We start from the raw sequence: 22336 nt of genomic DNA on the forward strand, positions 1-22336 counted from the left end.
TCAATCTGTAAGGGCTGCGCCCCTCCAGTTTCATATATATATATATATATATATATATATATATATATATATATATATATATATATATATATATATATATATATATATATATATAGGGAGAGGCTATTCAGTAGCCGGCTACAAAATAAGTTATTCTGTAGCCACCTCCATTTACTATAATTTTATATACTAATTTACCATAATGTCAATACATATTTACGATAGTTGGGTTACTATAACACATGGGGATATTTACCATAACATTATATTAAACCACTTAGTAAGGAGTTACTATAATCTCGTAAATTAACATAGTAATTATCATAACTCAAAGTGGCTACAGAATAAGTTATTCTGTAGCCAGCTACAGGATAGTAGTTCTATATATATATATATATATATATATATATATATATATATATATATATATATATATATATATATACTGTAGCTAGGTACAAAATAATTTTATTTTATAGCCAGGCCGTATATCCGCACCATCACCGTGCGTCCAGCGCTCCACCCAACAGGATCCGGCTAATCCCCTTGGCGCTAGCGTCTCTGGTCCCATCCAATTAAGCCAGCAATTAATTCTGCTAATTAGTCGCTGGTTTCCTTTTGCACCCGCATAAACCATATGGCACAGAAAAACTCGCAAAAAGAAACATATCGGAGGCGCGGCGGCTGCGTCCTGTCAGCGACACCTTCCTCTTCACGGCGGCAGCCTCACCTGTTGCAGCTGGATGGAGATGGCCACAGTGACTCCAGGCCAACCATGTCTGCAGTTTGCACGGCGGTGACGGCGCGCCTTTCTGCTCATGGATGGGCGACAGCGCAGCCCATCGCGCGGATGCCCCTGACGGCGATGCGGCTCGCGTCCGCGCCCACGGCGACCCTCGGCGGCGACGTGGCCCGCCCCGTGTGGATCGCAGTCGCAGCCCCGGCGGTTGCGCATCCCGCGGCGGGCAGATGGTGCCCTTCGGCATTGTCACCTTGCTCCCGACGCCGATTTGCCACGGGGATCCGTTAGGCAAGGCTCGGCGGCGGTGCGGCCTGGTCTACGCGGATGGCGCACCTCGGCGGCGGCGGCCCAGCCCGCGCGCGTATATATGTCTCCTCCAACGGCGGCAGAGCTGACTTCCTCGGTGGCACCATGGCCCGGCCTACACGGAGCGCGTCGTCCCTGGCCGTGATCCATGGTGTTGTCGCCACCGAACTGCTGTGCGACGCTCCATGCTGTTGCTGCTGTCTCCATGCTGTTGTGAGACGCTCCATGCCCTTGCTGCCATCGAGCTGCTATGTGACGCTCCTTGTTGTTGCTGCTGTGCGACGCCTCCGCGCGCCACAGGTCGTCTCTGGCCACCACCGAGCTCTCCACGTCGTTCGTCCTGCTGTCATACGTCGCCGACAGGTTCATGCTCCCCTGCGCGCGCGCGAACCTCCCAGAGGAGCCGAGGGAGTCGCCGCCGCCGGTGGCCCCGTCTTTGCTGACCGCGGTCGACGTTCCGGCCGCCGATCACCCACCATTCTTCTCCCTGGCGTTGCGCCGCACCGGAGTAGAAGGTGTGGTCGATACGGATGACCGTTAATCATTCTCCGTGTAGTAAACCGAATGTGCCATTACTATGGTAAATGATAATGTGGATCATCGTAATCATTATTGTCCAGTTACGTTTTTTGTTACTTCATTTGCTCGTTAATATTGCTCGCTTTTTGGTAAATCACTAGCCACATTATCGTCACTTCTAATCCGAGGCATATTCTAGTAAATCATTTTAAAATAACAGGATTATGGTATTGTGAATCATACAGATTATCGTAACTACTCAATCATGGTAAAACTAATCTGATACAGTTTTAGTAAACGTTTCGTTGAAATAGTGTGCCACCAAATTATGGTAACTCACCAATATTATCATTGTGGTAAATAATGCATGATTACTATAGTTGCATGCATGTGCGTACAACTTCGGTTCTCACGTTACCATGCTTTGCATGTGAGTACGACATGCAATGCATGTAGGCCTAGTAGTTACGACATGCAAGGCTTGTAGAACGTAACGCTGACGTCTGCAGTCTGGAAGCATGTAAGCATCTTCCGGTGATCTGACTCTAATGCCGTGAATTAATGCCCCGATGACCGGCTCATAAATTGTAGTAATTGATTAGCGCTGTTGCCGCTACATCCAGCGCATAAGCACCGTGGCTGGATTGGCTAGGTTGGTGCGGTCGGTTTGGCCTGGCTATAGAATAAGCCCTTGTTTAGTCCCAAATTTGACACTATACAAAAAGAAGATTCCCCGTCATATTAAACTTGCGGTACATGCATGGAATACTAAAAGTAGACGAAATTAAAAATTAATTGCACAGTTTGGTTGTACTTTGCGAGACGAACATTTTGAGCCTAATTAGTCAACGGTTGGACAATTATTACCAAATACAAACGAAATGCTACAGTATGGAATCTGACGCTATGCAAACTTTGCACATCCAAATTTCAGCCAACTAAACACGCCCTAAGCTATTCTATAGCCGACTACAGAGTATACTCTTCCTCTCTCTCTCTCTCTCTCTCTCTCTCTCTCTCTCTCTCTCTCTCTCTCTCTCTCTCTCTCTCTCTCTCTCTCTCTCTCTCTCTCTCTCTCTGAGAGAGAGAGAGAGAGAGAGAGCATTGGTCAGCCATGAAAAGATGTTGGAAAGAAAAGAAGGGTCAGATTCTGTGTGTGATGACTGATGACCATATCAATGCTAATGTGAGTAATATCTTTGTGCATTCCAACTCATCTTCACACACTCTCTTCCTCCTCTCATTCTTCCTGTCCTTGTCCACTGTTCCATGCTCTAACATGATCAACCAAAAAAATGGTTCCACCACGACCACAAATCTACTGGGCGCTGCCTTGCTGGAGCAAGCCACCGTTACGTTGCTGCACTGTTGGGAGGCTGTGCCATACAAGGTTTTTTTTATCGGCCGAAATTCATGGAAATTTTCGAAATTTCCTTTCTATCCATAGGGTCCGATAAAATTTGACATCGGTCAAATTTTTCCCTTCTTTCCTGCTTCCACACAGACAACCCAAATTCAGCCGTGCGACAATCCCACACTATAATGTTTTATTCTTGTTTTTATCTGTGAACAAGTGATGTTTAATAGCTTAGGAATAGTTTCAAGTCAATTTCTATGGAATTTTTTCAAAACAATTTAAATTTTTTTTGAATTTGGTCCGATATTTCCGATATATCTTGTTTATCCTATTTATCCATGACCTCCGATAAATTTTTATTTCCGATAATGAAAAACTTGGTGCCATAAAGCCTGCCACCTTGCTAGAAAATCAAACCAATAAAGTTGATATTCATATAGACCTCCATCTTTGTTTATGTTTATATCAGTAATAGTGTGGAGAGACCATCCCCTATAATACGGACCTCCATCTTATTTTTTTTCTCGAATACATAAAATATTTGTGTATCATTATATTAAGAAGAAGATTTTAAACATACAGACAACGCGTCTCTATCGAGCGCCGAAGGAGTTCGACCTAAAAACAGTCGTAGCTGGACCATCCTAGCGAAAGGCCTCTAGTTTCGATGTTACATAAATGGAAAACAACCAAACCCGACACAGCGGTGCGACCTAGAAGGTGTCATTGCGTCTTCGCGGCTGCCTGGACGAGCCTTTTCCACCGTCCGGGAAGAGTGCGTCCAGCATGTAAGGACCGTGACGCCTAAGAAGGTGGTGAATTAGGCAACTTAAAATTCTACTTCTAATTATGGCCTCTAATTCCACCTAGTCAAAACCTATGCAAGAAAGTAATCTATCTAAATGTACAACTATGGTTTTGCTAGGTGTGTTGCTATCTCTACTGCAAAAGAGTTATGCAACCTAGGTTCCAACCTTATCAACTAGCCTATTAACGAAGCTAGGAATGGTAAAGCACATAACCAAGATTACAATAAAAATGCAGAAGCTAAAGATGAGGTAGAGATGCAAACTCCCGTTAATGACTCCTGTATTTTTACTGAGGTATCGAGAAGCACGCAAGCTTCTCCCTAATCCTCATTGGAGCCCCTCGCAAGGAATCCCTCACAAGGGCCAAGCTCCCAGTCGAGTAACTCCATGGATAGCCCCGGGCATTCCCCACGCGCAGGTGGGTCTTTAATGTACCTCTCTCGGACCGCTCCCCGCCGTCTTCACTATCAAGCTTTCAGCCGAAACGCCGCGGGCCTTGTTCCCTCCATACATGATGGCGGCCACACCACAAACACGGTTGGTATGGTCTCGCAAGACTTACAAGCCCCGCTGAGTACAAGCACGGTGCGCGTAAGCACCTTTGGTCAAGAGGTATGCAAACCTCACTAGCAACTAGACCTAAGCCTAGAGCAAGCGCATATGAGCGTAGTCTAACTAACCTAAGCACTTCGTAAAAGCACCTACGCTAATCATCGGGGATCAGACACTGCATATCTGTTGTTCTATGTTGATGATATTGTTCTAACCACCTCCTCAGCTGGGTTTCTTCAACATATTATTGCAGCCCTTCAGCGTGAGTTTGCTATGACCGACATGGGACAACTCCATCACTTCATTGGTGTCTCCGTCGCCCGCTGCGATGATGGCCTTTTGCTCTCTCAACGGCAGTATACTCTGGACATCTTGGAACGCGTCGGGATGAGTGCTTGCAAGCCTTGTAGCACTCCCATCGACCTGCACTCCAAGTTGTCCGCCGACGGTCCTCTAGTTGCTGACTCTACTCAGTATCGCAGTTTGGCTGGTGCACTATAGTATCTGACTTTCACTCGTCCGGATATTGCCTATGCCGTCCAGCAGATATGTCTCTACATGCATGATCCACGCGAGCCGCACCTTGCTACTCTCAAGCAGATACTATGGTACTTACAGGGTACTCTTTTCCTTGGCTTGACTCTGCATCGCTCTCCGCCTACAGAGCTTGTTGTTTACACTGATGCGGACTGGGCCGGCTCCCTCGACACTCGTCGTTCGACCTCTGGCTATGCGGTGTTCCTTGATGACAATCTGGTGTCCTGGTCTTCCAAGCATCAGCACATAGTCTCCCGGTCTAGCACAAAGGCCGAGTATCGAGCCGTGGCTAATGGTGTCGCTGAAGCTACATGACTTCATCAATTACTTGCCGAGCTTCGCCACCATCTTCGTCGTGCCACCCTGGTTTATTGCCACAACGTAAGTGCTGTCTACCTCTCCACCAATCCGGTCCAGCATCAGCGCACGACGCACGTTGAGATTGATCTCCACTTTGTTCGGGAACGTGTCGCCCTCAGTCATGTTCGAGTTCTCCATATCCCCACGACATCCTAGTACGCCGATATCTTCACCAAGGGTCTCCCAACATCTGTATTTCAAGAGTTTCGATCCAATCTTAACGTTCACCGTGCTCCCGATAAGACTGCGGGGGAGTATTAGCATGATGTAAACATAGCAATGGTCGCCCTGTACTTGTGCGCTTGTGTAGTTGGCTTGCATGCTACCCCGACTGCCTATGTATGTACCCATACACAATATGGAATACAACAACTCATTCCAATCACTCTTTCAAAAACAGCTCCAGTGAGCGGTATTCCTAGGACTCCGCACATGAAGCAGTTGTGTGGGAGAGCGGTTGGCTGATATGGAGCTCCTAGAGCTGTTTCAGAAGCTATACCAAGCGCTCACTTAGTAGCAAGAGTCATGAACATTAGCTTACAAAGTTGGATGAGATAGGTTCCTTTGGCTCCTTAAAAATAGTGTCGAGTTCACAATAAATTTCATTTATAAACTCCTTGTGAATACATGCATTAAAGTCTCACATGATATTTGACGTTTAAGTATACCACTGAAAATTACAAATTTTCTATGGTTCGTCAAGAGGGGGTGATTTTAACTATACATAATTTATTAATTAAAGAGGAACTAGAATAGGAACAAATCTTGTGTGTCTTGTAGTAGGGATGAAACTATTCAACACCTCTTATTTGAGTGTCTGTATGCTCAGTTCTTGTGGCGAAGGATACATCTTGTTTTGGGTCTCAAATACCCTTTGAATGTGATGGATATCTTTCATGATTGGCACAAACAAACGGGTAGATCAAATAAGACATTGTTATTGACAGGTGGTCCAGTCATTCGTTGGACATCATGGCTAGTGATATTTGAGTGGGTTTGATTAAATGTGTTGCTCAACATATGTAAAATTGGTCTCATTGTCTTGGTTAAAGGAGATGAAGTCAAATTAATTCACCTTTATCTAAAAAAGAATGGCTTTCAAGAACTTTCCAAAATTAACTATATATCCTAAGGTAAGTTTGTTGCATTCATGCTAGGTGCATCTTCTGCTTTATGAGTGCCAAAATGTTTTAGATGCATTTAGTCATCAACTAATGTTCCACAGGAATTTTGTACGTTTTTCTAGAACCTATTACTATTTTTCCTATAGAAAAATCTAATTTTTTTGATGCTCCAAAATTCTTTTTCATGAGCTCTAAATACTTTACTTGGGTTTGTGATGTTCCAAAATGTGTCCAAGATTTTTTCCCTGAATTTTTGGAGGTTTGGAATAACTTTTTTTTTGTCTTAAACACTACTGGGCTTTTATGAAAAAAAAATTAACAAAAAATATTCTAAAAATAATAAAACCTAAATCTATTATAACTCAGCCGCCCAAACCTACATAACTACTACAGATTTCCAATCACTGCCGGTTCAAAAAGCCCATTAGTGTCGGTTTTTTGAACCGACACAATAATATTGGCAGTGATGAGGGGGCTCATCAGTACTGGTTTTAGAAGCGGCAGTGATTTGGTTTTCAGAAAACCTAAAAAACGAATCGAAAAATAGGCATTTTTTTAATACTAGGAGGGACCCCACTGGATAGCCACACGTCACGCAATTTTTCGCGCGAAAAACGAGAGCTTTGTGGCCACCGGCGCTCGAATCCCCAACCTTGTGCATCGTGTGTTCGTCCCCTAACCACTCCATATGTAAGACGTTTGTGTCCATATGGAATATTTGTTCTCCCCATTTTATGCCACTCTGGTTTGAGATGAATATTTAGAATCCTAAATGAATTTAAATAAAAAAGTTATCAACTACAAAGTTTTATAACTTTTTGAGATCTACAACTTTGGTTTTGGTCATTTCTCCATCCGAGGTCATTCGAAGAATTTGAATTTCAAATGTGAGAAAATTCAATCATAATTTTTCTTGGATAGATGATTTCAAATGAAAAAGTTGTCAACTACGAAGTTGCATAACTTTTGAATATCTACAACTTTTGTATTGGGCATTTCTCCATCCAAGGTTGTTTAAAAAATTTGAATTTTGAATTTGAGTAAACAAACGTAATTTTCATTAGATAGATGATTTAAAATAAAAAGTTGTCAACTGCAAAGTTGTATAACTTTTCGAGATATACAACTTGATGTTTGGAATTAGTCAAACATAAAGGTTTAGAGCTTGCAGAAAGGTTCAGAGCCCATGAACTGTGAGTCAAACAAGCACAAAACTTAACCATGATTAGCCCAATTCCTTGAATAAAAATGTCAAAAGCACAAACTTGATGTTTGGTTCAACTTTCTCATGCTAACAGGTGGGATAGTGGCTGATGAGGAGAATTCATTTTGATCTAACCGACTGCAACTATGATTCTTAGTTTCCCACATGAACAACAATAAGTTTCTGTTAGATGCAATATTAATGACATTTCTTGCTGATAGAAATAGAATGCCCATAAGCTAAAAAACTGAACTCTAATTTTAACAAAGCAGCATCTGATGAGAAATGGTTGGAGAACTTTGCTTTGGGAGCTTGATAACAGGTAAGTTATTTACAGAAAAATGTGGTTTTGTTATACCTAAGCTGAAAGTCGAAAGAGCAAGAAGCATTGAGCAGTTCAACATCAGTTTTAATTACAAACATCTCACGACTGCAAACTAAAAGGTGCACTTGCTTGAAGACGGTTAGATCAAATCTCCAGAAATCACACCACCCAATTCCCCTGCTCCCCATGCCCTCACTATGGACAAAAATTAGAGGTGCTACATAGCAGTTAGCTCATATGTTTCTCATTCGTTCCAGAAAAAAAAATGTTACTTTTGTATTGAAAACAAAATCAAATATTTGCCAGTAATCAAATATATATGTTACTTTTGTATTGAAAATCAAAAATTAGAGGTGCACTCTTTTTAACTAGATAGATGCTTTCATCCTACCAAGTACCAACTCATGAGGAAAGACTAAAAGAATGTCCTTTTAAGTAAGGAATCATAGAAACTACACTATAAACTCAGTAAAAAGAAGCTAACATGGAAATTTTCTATAAAGAAACTGAGCTAGTTAGGCACGAATCGTGAGTCTTGCCTTTGGATCTTTGCCAGGTAGCCACAAGTAGAGTTTCACAAACTAACAAACAATGAAAAAAGTGAGTCTAACAGTATGATAATATTGTCTCACAGAAACACATGATGCAATTTTGTGAAGTGAGCTCCTTCCATTCTGGCATATGTTCTAGTCTGACAGTACTGAAAGAACGAGTAGGAGTTTCAGGTTCAGTCACATCAAGTCCAGAGTACAGAGACTAAAATTTTTCAGATCTTCACCACTTATTTGATCATAGTAGATATCAGATGAACTGAAAGAGATATACAAGCATAAGCTGAAACACTGCCTAGAATCTTCCCTTCAGCTATTGCAAGACTGAACACCAATCAAATTGGCAGATTCCTGACTGCAGGAAGACAAGCAAAACACCAACTACAGAATTCTCAAACGGACCATACTAACAGTAGATGAATGAATAGGGCACATGTTTTTACAAGACCTAGACCCTACTGTAGTGTTATATCAGTAGCCGCAATACTCATTAGAGATTGACAAGCCAAACCATGTAACCTTAATCACAACAATTTATGCAGAGTTCATTTATGCAGCTAATGAAAGAACATACTAGTGTAATGCACCAGTTCATTCAGTAAAGGGATTCCAGCTCTCAGTTCAGCAGAAGTGTAAATGTGAGGGAGACGAGGTGGGGAGGCAACAAGGGACTAGCACCACACCTGCAAGAAATCAGTCCCAAGATGGATGGGGGAGACATCAACAGATGGAAGAAGAGGGAAATCGAGGAAGGAAGGTGGGTTTACCGAGTGGGAAAGGGCGGGGACACCGGAGGTGCTGCCGGAGCGGATGGCCAGGGACACCGGAATGGGGACCCTCGTAAGTCGTAACAGCTAGCCTTATGCTCTTGCTGTTCCTCCCCTTCGTTTTCTTCACTGCAGGTGTAGGGGACGGCTCCACCACGGAGGTCTCGTCTCGCTGCTCCGCTCCTCATCAGCGGCGGAGGGGCTGGCTCCGGCTCCGCATCCTCAGAGAGAGGATACCGGCGGCGGAGGGGATGCCTCGCTTTGAGTGAGGTGGTCCAAATGTGCACAAGGGATTGATAAATGATGTTATCCCCCCCAGTATTTGGCAGAACTCCTCGAGCCAACATGTCATCAAACATGTGGAGCACATCAGCTACCCTGCGACCTTTCAGAAAGGCTTTAATCATCTTGGAGTATGTGTCGATATTTGGGGTGCAATTCTTTTCCAACATGTCCTTGTAATACTTGATACACCTGTCCAAATCCCCAACCGAAAGAAAATTTAAAATAAGTGCATCGTAGGCCATTGTAGTTGGACCATGTCTCTCATGTACCATATCCTCAGACACCCTGAGTGCATCCTCAATCCGCCCTGCTCTACCCAGTCCCTCAATTAGATGGCAGTGCGAAACCTCATCTGGAACCAGCCCATCCTCTTCCATCTTTGTCCAAACCTCCTGCAATTTATCACCACTCCCAAACCTCGCCCAGCCACCCATGGCATCATTGTACACATGTTTATCAAGACCAAGCAGCTCCTTTTGAGCAGCATGCAAGAGCGAGCTAGCTATACCTACACGTGACCTCCAGAAAAGGCACCTGATGAGGACGTACAGTAAGTGCCTCCTTTCTGTAAAAAGCTTTCCCAATTCCAAATCCAAATTGGTCGGTACTGAGCACCTCAACAGCCTTACTGACATGCCTGACTGCAACTAGGCAGAGTTTGAACTGTGTGCCATACACCACCGTAGGTGCCAGTACCCATGCCCATCCTTGAGGCCATCCCACCTGTTATGCAGTAGCAGATATTTGGAATTAGTCAAACATAAAGGTTTAGAGCTTGCAGGAAAGGTTCAGAGCCCATGAACTGTGAGTCAAACAAGCACAAAACTGGGTTGTCACGTTTAAGCTTTTCGCCGGTTTTCTTTTTATAAATTGTGCGATGTGAGATTTTTAGGCCTGGTTTCCCTTATAAACTGGGTCAATTCTATTTCTTCTTAATTGAAAGGCACAGCTCCTACGATTGTGCTAAAAAAAACAAGCCCAAAATTTAACCATGCTAACTTGATGTTCGGTTCAGCTTTCTCATGCTAACAGGTGGGATATTGGCTGATGAGGAGAATTCATTATGATCTAACCAACGGCAAATCTCCAGAAATCACACCACCCAATTCCCCTGCTCCCCACACCCTCACTATGGACAAAAATTAGAGATGCTACATAGCAGTTAGCAAATATGTTTCTCATTCGTTCCAGAAAACAAAAATATGTTACTTTTGTATTGAAACAAAATCGAATATTTTGAAAGTTCTAACTAGTAGATAGATGCTTTCATACTACCAAGTACCAACTCATGAGGAAAAAATGTCCTTTTAAGTAAGGAATCATAGAAACTGCACTATAAACTCAGTTAAAAAAAAACTAACATGGAAAAATTCTATAAAGAAACTGAGCTAGTTAAGCACGAATCGTGAGTCTGGCCTTTGGATCTTTGCCAGGTAGTCACAAGTAGAGTTTCACAAATCAATAAACAATGAAAAAAGTGAGTCTCACAGAAACACATGATGCAATTTTGTGAAGTGAGCTCCTTCCATTCTAGCATCTGTTCTAGTCTGACAGTACTCAAAGAACGAGTAGGAATTTCAGGTTTAACCACATAAGTCCAGAGTACAGATTAATTTTTTTCAATTTTTCACCACTTATTTGATCATTGTAGATATCAGATGAACTGAAAGAGACATACAAGCACAAGCTGAAACACTGCCTAGAATCTTCCCTTGAACTATTGCAAGACTGAACACCAATCAAATTGGCAGATTCCTGATTGGAGGAAGACAGAAGGAAAACACCAACTGCAGAATACACATACAGGCCCTACTAACAGTAGATGAATGAATAGGACACATGCTTTTACAAGACCTAGACCCTACTGTAGTGATATATCAGTAGCCGCAATACTCATTAGAGGTTGACAAACCAAACCATGTAACCTTAATCACAACAATTTACGCAGAGTTCATTCATGCAGCTAATAAAAGAACATACTAGTGTAATGCACCAATTCATACAGTAAAGGGATTCCAGCGCCCAGTTCAGCAGAACTGCAGAAGAGTAAATGTGAGGGAGACGAGGTGGGGAGGCAACAAGGGACTATAGCACCTGCAAGAAATCAGTCCCGAGATGGATGGGGGAGACATCATCAGGTCGAAGAAGAGGGAACTCGAGGAAGGAAGGTGGGTTTACCGAGTGGGAACGGGCTGGGGCACCGGAGGTGCTGCCGGAGCGGATGGCCAGGGACACCGGAATGGGGACCCTCGTAAGTCGTAACAGCTAGCCTTATGCTCTTGCTGTTCCTCCCCCTTCGTTTTCTTCACTGCAGGTGTAGGGGACGGCTCCACCACAGAGGTCACGTCTCGCTGCTCCGCTCCTCACCGGCGGCGGATGGGCTGGCTCCGGCTCCTCATCCTCAGAGAGAGGATACCGGCGGCGGAGGGGATGCCTTGCTTGCTTTGAGTGGGCCGGGCCGGAGGAGGAAGTTGGTTTCGTTTCCTGGGGAGCGGAGCCCGGTCGCTCCTTGGGCCGTTTTGGGCCAGGAAGGCCCAGCATTGTTATTCATTCTTTTCTTATTGTATTTCAGCATTGTCATATCTAGCTAGGATATATATAAACATGCCAAGCTGGTGTCAAAAAAAAAAAAACATGCCAAGCCATCCAAAGTTGCTCCTGCCATGCATATGCATGTAAAATAGATTGCCTTGCCCCCACACAAATTAAAGGCAGCCACCCTTGCCAATGACACTGACAATATACGTACACGGCCACCCAACCCAACAACTAGTATATATACATACTTTGATCCTGTGCATGCATGCATGGTACATACACTGATCCAAATTAAGACAGAGTACTGGCTTGGGGTACTGGCTTGGGAAATACGTATTATACAAATATAACTCAAGGGGAAGTGTTGCCTTGTTCAACCATTGGTGTAGGCATATTATACAAATGCACTGTCATGCAAGATAGCGCAGCCAAAGTGAAGCCATAGATCTTTTGAGCCTTCTTCTTCTGGCGTCGAACCTGTTCCAACTCCACCGTGCGCTGCCTTCCAAAAGTAGTAAAACAGAAAAGATCGAGGTAAGAAATAAAATGCATGCATACGTCTGAAATTATGTGACGAGTGAATGGAATCAGGTAAAGAATAGTCACTTGGCAACCTTTGTAATGTTTTCCAGCTCTACCAACAGATATTCCAGTTCAAGCACATATACAGCAGCTTCCTGTTGAATTCTCTTTATGTTGCTCAGCAGTTTAGCCTACACAGTTTTAGGGGCGGCTCTAGAGCCTCTGTAGGGACGGCTGCGCCAGCCGTCTTTCCCAGGGTGTTCCTACAGAGGGTGCCTCTGTAGGGGCGGTTTCCTGACCGTCCCTGCAGTGCCCTCTGTAGGGGCGGCTGGTGTTTTCAGCCGCCCCTACAGTGCCCTCTGTAGGGGTGGCTGGTGTTTTCAGCCGCCCCTGTAGTGGACTTCTGTAAGGGCGGCTGTATCACCAGCCGCCCCTGCTGTGTGTATTTGTAAAGGCAGTTCAATCAAGAACCGCCCCTACAGTGGATTTTCCAGCAAAAAAAATCAAATTCAAATCTGACCACATATATATATATATATAATTCAAATTCGAATCTGACCGCCATAAATATTCAAATTTGAGCACAGAACTGAACATGGAGAATCACACCAAAAATACCCAAGAAAGCATGCATATCGATTCAGATCTAGTCATGGAGGAAGTGCGGGACCAAGTACTGGAGAGTGGGAGCAGCACCTTGATGCTACTAGCACAATCTGAGCGGGAGAACCGCCTGGAGAAGTCGAAGAACTGGAGGAGGCGTCACGCCGTGACCGCATCTGGTGCTGGCGTAGCTCGAGTATGCGCGGCCTCGGCAAGAGGACGCTCGGCACACAAGCACCAGGCTCAAGTCTTCTCGAGGCGGAGGATCTGCACGGCTTCACACTAGATGTTGGCCACCCGTGCTGGATCCCTACCTGGGACGACAGGTGCGCCGAGGTTCACTTGCTGCTCTGAAAGGTCCTAATGGCTAGAGGGGGGGTGAATAGCCTAATAAAAATTTCTACAACAACACTTAACCAAATGGTTAGACAATTATGAGGCGAAGCGAGTGTTGCACTAGCCTACTTAAAATGCAAGCCACCTACCACAATTCTAGTTTAGATAGTGTCTATTCACACAATAGCAAAGACACTATCCTATGTTAGTGTGCTCTCAAAGACTAACTAAAGAGCCACACCAACCAAGTAAGCAAGCTCTCACAACTAGCTACACTAAAGAGCTTGTCAACTAGTTTGCGGTAAAGTAAAGAGAGTGGTTAGGATAGTTATACCGCCGTGTAGATGAAGAACCAATCAATCACAAAGATGAATAACAATGAAGACCAATCACCTCGGAATTAATGATGAAGACAATGATTTTTTACCGAGGTTCATTTGCTTGCCGGCAAGCTAGTCCTCGTTGTGGCGATTCACTCACTTGGAGGTTCACGCGCTAATTGGCTTCACACTCCAAACCCTCAATAGGGTGCCGCACAACCAACACAAGATGAGGATCACACAAGCCACGAGCAATCCACTAGAGTACCTTTTGACGCTTCGCCGGGGAAAGGTCAAGAACCCCTCACAATCACCACGATCGGAGCCGGAGACAATCACCACCTCCGCTCGACGATCCTCGCTGCTCCAAGCCGTCTAGGTGGCGGCAACCACCAAGAGTAACAAGCGAAATCCGCAACGAAACACGATCACTAAGTGCCTCTAGATGCAATCACTCAAGCAATGCACTTGGATCACTCCCAATCTCACTATGATGATGAATCAATGATGTAGATGAGTGGGAGGGCTTTGGCTTAGCTCACAAGGTTGCTATGTCAATGAAAATGGCCAAAGATGTGAGCCACAGCCGGCCATGGGGCTATAAATAGAGCCCCAATCAAATAGAGCCGTTATACCCCTTCACTGGGCAAAACGCGCTCTGACCGGACGCTCCGGTCATACTGACCGGACGCTGGCCCTCAGCGTCCGGTCGCCCGATGGACGCCACGCGTCACCAGCTTCAAACGCTGTTCGTCAGATTCCAACGGCTACGAAGCTGACCGGACGCTCCGGTCAAAACTGACCGGACGCTCAAGCCCCAGCGTCCGGTCGTTTCCAGTAAGCTCCTCGAGGCATGTTTTTTCGACCGGACACGTCCGGTCCACCGTGACCGGACGTAGACCAGCGTCCGGTGCTCAACCCTACCTACTGTGCCGTCTGACAGCTCGACCGGACGCAGCCTTTCAGCGTCCGGTCGCTGAGTGACCCATCGTCCGGTCAGTAGACCAACGCCAGCATCATTTCGACCAACTCCATTTCAACTCTAACTTCTTCACCCTTGCCCAAATGTGCCAATCACCAAGAATTTTGCATCCGGCGCAATAGAAAATAGACATTTCATTTTCCCGAAAGCGCCGAATCCCGAGAGGGACCCAAACCCATCTCAACCCTACAACCACCTTGTGCACATGTGTTAGCATATTTTCACAAATATTATCAAGGGTGTTAGCACACCACTAGATCCTAAATGCATATGCAATAAGTTAGAGCATCTAGTGGCACTTTGATAACCGCATTCCGATACGAGTTTCACCCCCTTTAATAGTACGGCTATCAAACCTAAATGTGATCACACTCTCTAAGTGTCTTGATCACCAAAACAAAATAGCTCATATGGTTTATACCTTTGCCTTGAGCTTTTTGTTTTTCTCTTTCTTCTCTTCAAGTTTAAGCCCTTGATCATCTCCATGCTATCACCATTGTCATGTTATGATCTTCATTTGCTTCTCTACTTGAAGTGTGCTACCTATCTCATGATCACTTGATGAACTAGGTTAGCACTTAGGGTTTCATCAATTCACCAAAACCAAACTAGAGCTTTCATGCTCCTCGGCGTCCTCGCACACGGCGATGGCGGCCGCTCGCTGCTCGAGCCTCGCCCGTAGCGCACCGCCCATGGTGGCCGCATCCAGCGCCGCTGTCGCCGCCCGCACTGGTGCTGCATCTAGCACCACCCGCACTTGTTGCTGAAGACTGAGATGAGAAAAATGTCGATTCAGAAAAGACTGAGATGTTGAACACAAGCTGCTGGAAAATGTCAGATTCAGAAAAAATTAGTGATAAAGCTGCTCACCGGATGGGATAAAAAGGAGCCTGATGCCCATGCACTGGATCTGGTGTTGCCCAACCTCCACGGACAGGATCCCGCACCACGCCAGGCTGCTGCTCAGGCACCACCACCAGGAAGCCTCGTATCCATCTTGTGCCCGCCTCTCTCCCTCGGAGGTCGTGCTCGAGGAGGGGCGCGAGGTCATGCTTGAGGAGGGGTGTGAGGCCGTGCTTGCACGAGCGCCACCGCCTGTAAGGAGGCCTGGGCCATGAGCTCCTGAAGGATCTGAGCGTGGGGGCGCGCTGCTTCTGGAGGAGTGCCCCGGCCGTGCGCTGCAGCCGGAGAAGAGCGGGAGAGAAGAAAAGGGGCGGCGGCCATGAGCTCCTAAAGAAATGAGAGAGGATGAGGGTTAGGGTTCGAGGTGACCCTATTTTATACTTCCTTGGCGCATGGTAGCAGTTCGATCATGAATCAATGGCCAGCAAATTATGGGCCAAGTACAGTAATGGGCCGATTTTAGGGTTTAGGCCTATTAATATATCTGGTGTTTTTATTTTGAATTTTTGAGAACTTTCAATCTTAATTTTCGGTTATTAAATGAATTCAAATGAAAAATTCGTAAAAAACAAAGTTGTAGAACTCATCGAGGTGTAAAATTTTTATTTTGATCAATTCTCCATCCGACTCTGTTTGAACAATTTAAAATTTGAATTCAAAGTTTGAGAACTTCGAATAGAATTTTTAATAGAAAACGATTTCAACTGAAAAAGCCATCAACAACAAGGGGCGGTTTTGCGGCGTGCACTTGTGCGCGCAGGCACTGGGGGAGATCTAACTATTTGCCACTCTTACGGTGGCTGCCTCTCCGTTTACCAACTTTATCGTGCCAATTATAAAATTGCCCGAGAAAACAGTAACCAAACTAATATTTTACCATTTTCGCTGGCATGTGAGGCTGGCATGAGAGGCGGTTCAGCGCTCGCACCCGCGCCGGTGGCGAAGCGGAGCAGGACGAGGAGGAGGACAAGGAGGAGAAGCGGAGCAGGACGAGGAGGATGACCAAATTAAAATCAAAACTACTAAAATAATTTTGAGACACCAAATGATCTCAAATGAAAATTTGATAAACATCAAAGTTGTAGAGGTCATGAAGATCTACAACTTTTATTTTGGTCATCTTATCATTTGACAAAATTTGAACCTTTCAAATTTGAAATTTTAAAAAATGATAAGTTCGAACCAAAATTTGAGACCCAAAATTTTAGGAAAAAAATCATCAGATTTGGAGTTAGTATGAGGAAGAAAAACTAGTTACAAAGTTGACCCACAGATTAAAAAAAGAAATCACACTGTTCACTATGATCATGTAAGGATCATCTAGAACACTGCAAGGGCGGCTGGTGATTGAGCCGCCCCTACAGATCAGCCTGCAGGGGCGGCTGGTGATTGAGCCGCCCCTACAGATCAGCCCCAACTGTAGGGGTGGCTCAGGTTACCAACCGCCCCTACAGTGCCATCTGTAGGGGCGGCTGCGCTGCTGGGGCCCGAGGACGCTCACTGTAGGGGCGCCCCCAATCCTAGCCGCCCCTACAGTAAAAATGTCCTTGTTCCTATTGTGAAAATCTGGTGTAGTGATATGATGAATTAGGTAAGACAAATAAGCTTGGCGGGCAGCATCAATAAAATAAAAGCTATCATAACTACTGCTGTTATTTCGTACTAGTTAATATCTGTTATATATGAACCAAAAGCCACCTTGATGCCATGCTTTCCCTTAAAATTTAGCAATGACAGTAAGGGCAAGCCGACAAGGAGCACGAGCGCGTGCTCTACTGCTCTAATGTTTCTAAGGTTCCAGTAAGAATTGAGTTATTCTTGAGACCCCAGAGATAAATGAAGCACCACGACTTGTGTACATGGCCGGATATTATAACAGGTTGAAGACAAATTACAATTTCCAAAAACAAAACAAATTGGTTGAGCTATTTCTGCATGAAGATGAAGATAATGCGCTGACACAACTAGAAAAGCATGGCACACAAATGCAGAAAATGCAACCAGAGCTGAAGTTGCTTGCCCTGGTGTCTTCATCATCAATCATCAAATAAATATGGACGACTACCCTGAGACGGACACAAGCATGTCCAAGCTTTTTTACACACTAGGCATGTACATGCTGTAAGCAGTGGTAAATTCTATCTCCTCGATCTCTCTGACGACTGTATGTGCTCTGCCAAAAGATAGGCATCGCCGAAGTATGGCACAAAGAACAACACCAAATTCAGAAGAGAGAATTACTTAGACAGTAATTCTGTAGCCAGCATTGCCATCTCACTCGACCAATCTCCAGCCAAGCTCAACCAGAAAACTAAAGTTCAAATCAGCAGCTCAACAAACAAAAGTCAATAGTTTGGAGGAGGATCGATCTATCCAAACATGAGTTTCCGTGGGGTACAGAGAGCGAGAGAAAAAAAAATACTATCTTGGAGGCAGAGGATTTGGGGAAAAACTTCAATTTCAGTATGTATGGCGGAAGGCGGCCAAATTATATTATCAATCATCAACTGGAGTACAAGAGATAGACAATGCAATAGAGCAGAGGTGCTAATGGATAATTATACATACACTGAAAACCTATTGAATTGAATCCTTGTGGCGGAGAATTAACCTGACTGCAAGTGGTGCCGAGAAACCGAGAGAGCGCTGGCGGCGGCAGCAGAACGCCGGGGCCCTGCTGCCGGCGGAGAGCATAAGCCGCAGCAGGGATTTGAAACGGAATTTCTAATCATCAGTCGACTGATTATTTTATTCGTCATCCGTCGGTTCTTTTTGTGTGCTACGCTTTGTCGTTGTGGGCCGGCTTCTCACCGTGGGCCTAATTATTTTTTCGAACTCCGCGCCTATGCCATCGTGACTGTTTTGCCGTCATTTCTTCCTCTCGGAATATCCAGCCTACTCCTTCCCCTGTTCTTCTTCCAGAAGCGGGGGAGGCGCTGCTTGCCGGTAGCCGCTGGAGCCCTAGTATGTTGTAGCGCCTCTCCCTGCTCCGGCTCTGCGCCGCTCGCTCGCCTGAACCCCACGCCCGCCGTCCAGCCGGACCCAAACCCCTGTGCCGTGCTCGCTGTTGATTCATCGCCTTCCCCAAACTGTCCGGTTGGAGAGCTCGTTCGTTGCTGTTGTCGCGGCGAAGGTACTCTTCCCTTACCCTAATCTGATGTTTTCATTTTCTATGTTTGTGTATTGGTCGATGTTGATTCATCGCCTCCCCCAAACCATCCGGTGGTAGAGCTCGTTCTCCTCCCCCAACCCGTCCGATGGGAGAGCTCGTTCGTGCTACTGTTGTCGTGGCGCAGGTACTCTTCCCATTACCCCCATATGCAGACACCGTTTTCTTCAATTTTTCAGTCATCTATCAATCGGTCACTTGATTCTGCATATATTTGGTGTTGATTCACCAGATTCTAAAGGTATTTCGACACTATCTCATGCCTTCTCTGTCCCCCATAATAATGCAAAAATATCTGATGCTCAGATCCCTAATTTGTGTATTGTGCCATATGTTAATTTGGATCTGTAGTGTTGTTAGTATCAAGGGTGGTTTGGATTTGCTGATCTGTTGTCTTTAGTATTTTGCTTTTTCAAAGGTCTATTTTTAGTATTATAGTTTCAAGTAAAGTAACTGAACCCATCGTGGTTCAAGTATTCAGGTAGTAAGTTTCAGTATATTTGTTCAGCAGCAGTTTGACATTGTTAATTTTATATTCAGTTAATGTTTAATTAACTCCTTAAACTGACACATAGTTAATTTTATATATTCAGTTTTGCATGTTGCATGCATTAAATAATTTTTAGAGCTCTTGAAAATTCAGATTTCTTCTGTAACTGGGATGTCTGGCGCTATGGCTGATATCTTTGAGTGAATCAGTTTGCTTAGATTTAATTAGCTAGTTCCCGTGTGTCTGCGTGTGTGTGTGTGTGTCTGGCTGTCAGCAATCTATCACCTCAGTCCAGCCTGTTTGAGAGGGACCAGACCAGATGCTTGTAATAAGAGGCGCGCCATCTGCATCTGTCTTGTTTTGTGCGATTTTGATGGCTATGCTCATGGGATTGTTTTGCTTGCTATATATGTATCCATCTACATATATGTATTTGCGTGTAGCTGATGAAACCTAGTGACTATATCTGCATATGCCGGCTGTATTGGTGAACTATTAACCAAGCTACAATAATCTATGATTTAAGTTTGTGGTGTGAGATTGAGTTATATACTTGACACAGGTTTCATTATGTGTATGGCTAGTGGCTGTTTCTGTTGTTTGGGAAGTATGGTTAGTGTGTACCTCGAATGTACCTAGTAATACTCAGGTGTGCAAGTTTAGGCTAGTTTCATCTAATGTAAGCCACGCAAGGCGTGCAACATGCTTTTTCTGTTGTAGTGGTGATGGTGCAGAAGTTTGCTTCACTTGGTTCCAGTAAAGTGCAGTTCATTACACCGGACTATGATCTGTTTCATCGGGTACAGTTCAATTTACAAGTTGGCTTAGGCTTTCGTTTGCAGCTATGGTTCATCTTCAGTGCGTGGATTTTTGTTCTGAAAATTGTTTCAGTTTTCACTTTTCAGGATTTTAGCAGATAGTTTAGTTTATATTCAGAGTTTTCATTTTTTTTTGAATTTTGTTTAGTTAGTTCAGTTTGTCAGTGCAGTTTTCAGTTTGAATTTTGTTTCAGTTTTCAGTTTGTTTAGTTAGTTCAGTTTGTCCAGTAAAGCAGATAGTTAGTTAGATTAGTTAGACACTGCCCAGCTGCATGTTCTATTCATTTTCTAGAAGGAGAAGGGGCTGCAGCTCACTTCTGTTTTCGTTCTGAGGTTAGCAGCACACAAATCTTGTGGTATGTGCATGTCCTTTTCATTATCTAGAGAAGCAATTTCAGCTTATCTAATCATGTTTATTCCTTCAAGTATCAGTTGATCAGTTAGTGTAATCCTGTGCTTCACGTGTAGCATGGCTGACCTGCAACTGTTCGCATGGGGCTTGAGCCACATGCCGTCAGGTTTTCATGCAAGCATCTGGAGGAATATCCATGAAAGAACTATGATTTTGCCTTTTTTGTCATTCCAAAAAACTTCCGTTTCTTGCTGCAATGTCAGGTGCAATTTGGATTGATTGGAAACTAAAGCTCAGACATGTTGTTTGTAGGAACTTGCAAATGAGCTGTACAGGAAGTCTTTAGACTTGTCAATGAATGTAGGTTCTTTCCTCCTTTCTCTTCTGCATTATTTTCCATGTCCTGAATCCTGAATGATGGTCAACTATGGAGCATCGTCCATGCTACAGAGGCTAAATTAAGCTTATTTTCTTATTAATAGTGGTTTTGAGATTCAAATAATCAGGAGTATTGTTTCAGCTTGTCGGTATTAGTTTTTATATTTTGTTACAACTTACAATGCTAAAAAGAGATTTGGACACCTTGTAGCCATCAATCTTTTTACAGTATGTTCAATCATGCTGTTATAGGTGGTTAGCGATAATGCATGTGTATATCATTCTAGTGACATTTGCTTCCGATTATCTCAGGCACCTGAACTGCATTCGGAGATCCAGAGGATGGGGGGCACTGCTTCTTGATCAAGTGAAAATTTGTCAAGAGCTGTTGGCAGCTGATCGATGAATTTGGAAGACATTCCAACACAACTGCTGCTTCGTTTCTCTGGAATACTCGGCTTCATCCGTGGTAATACAGCACATCTTGACCACAGCTTCCTTGGGCGTGGTAGGATGAATGAAAGAAACAAAGTAAGTAAATGCTGGTGAAGAACAAGCCAATAGTGTCAATGACATGGACACTCAGCTAGCTTCATTCAAAGACCAAGCAACAACACCCCTGCTTGCAGAATTGAAGAACAAGCCAAAGTGCATGGTGCCGCCTCCTGGCATGCACAGGATCGGATCTCCCGAAGACAGGTCTTCCCTGGAGAATGAGATCAAAACCTGGGAGCTAGCTTGTTGGTGTTTTTGTGATCAGGGGTTGTTCAGGAGGCAAATCCAGAGAGGTTGTTCAGCTCACTACTTTTATACCTTGTAACTTCTGATCAGTTGAATGACACATTTTAGTTGGCTTCGGTTTTTTCAGAAATTGTCTTTCGCCGATCAGAAAAATCATTTGTATTTTTCAGTTTTTTGTTGTTGTTCGTACTGATTGGTTCCATGTGCACGTGTACTGTTTTGAGTGGTTGAACAAAAATGGCTGAAACACAAACAGTAATCAGTCGAATCTTGCGTAGTCACTTTTGGTTCCATGTGCACGTGTCCTGTTCTGACTGGTTGGAAAAAATCGGCTGTAACACAAACAGAAATCAGTCGATTGATGCGTAGTCACTTCCCATGATGAAAATAAACTTTGTTCAACGTGTCGTTTATGCGGACCCGTTTCCTTTATAATGGTGACCTAATAGGCCTGTTTCTTTTTTTATTTTTCTGCCCTTCAAATCAACTTTTATTTTCTTTAATTATTCATTTTTTTGTTTCTAATGCAAGAAAAAAGATTCCACCTAAAACTATAATAGTTTCTCGTGATGATAGAACATTTTTCTTGTAAACCTAATTTTTTTTCCCTTTTAAAGAAAGAAACTAGAACATTTTCTCATAAATAAGAAAAATTGATCCATAGACTGGAACATTTTCTTTCTTCTAGTTGATAGAGGGTGTATTTGGTTTAGCCGTGAGCTGTGAAAATTTACTGGAAAAGCTAT

At 44.1% G+C, this 22336-nt stretch overlaps 1 protein-coding gene and 1 long non-coding RNA gene across 4 annotated transcripts; one reads left to right on the forward strand and one right to left on the reverse strand.

Annotated features, from left to right (window-relative positions):
* Window positions 1-8775: 8775 nt before the first annotated feature.
* Window positions 8776-12047, reverse strand: LOC136508886 (putative pentatricopeptide repeat-containing protein At5g43820). 3 transcript variants are annotated; one of them, XM_066503668.1, is made up of 4 exons: window positions 11617-12047; window positions 11442-11532; window positions 9154-10161; window positions 8776-9069 (listed from the first exon to the last, which is right to left on the reverse strand). In XM_066503668.1, exons 3-4 carry the CDS (start codon window positions 10071-10073, stop codon window positions 9003-9005), a joined length of 987 nt encoding a protein of 328 aa, XP_066359765.1. In that variant the 5' UTR covers window positions 10074-10161; window positions 11442-11532; window positions 11617-12047; the 3' UTR covers window positions 8776-9002. The 3 variants fall into 3 exon arrangements, with proteins under 3 accessions (XP_066359765.1, XP_066359764.1, XP_066359766.1); XM_066503667.1 differs by lacking the exon at window positions 11442-11532 and having other exon boundaries at window positions 11617-12046; XM_066503669.1 differs by lacking the exons at window positions 11442-11532; window positions 11617-12047 and adding an exon at window positions 11533-11606.
* Window positions 12048-18459: 6412 nt separating this feature from the next.
* LOC136508899 (uncharacterized) lies at window positions 18460-21795 on the forward strand. The gene is made up of 3 exons (XR_010772139.1): window positions 18460-18775; window positions 18872-20831; window positions 21162-21795. It is a non-coding gene; the product is annotated as an uncharacterized lncRNA (long non-coding RNA).
* The last annotated feature ends 541 nt before the right edge of the window (window positions 21796-22336 follow it).

This window comes from Miscanthus floridulus, chromosome 15 (genome assembly GCF_019320115.1).
Source record: "Miscanthus floridulus cultivar M001 chromosome 15, ASM1932011v1, whole genome shotgun sequence".
Classification (NCBI taxonomy): domain Eukaryota; kingdom Viridiplantae; phylum Streptophyta; class Magnoliopsida; order Poales; family Poaceae; genus Miscanthus; species Miscanthus floridulus.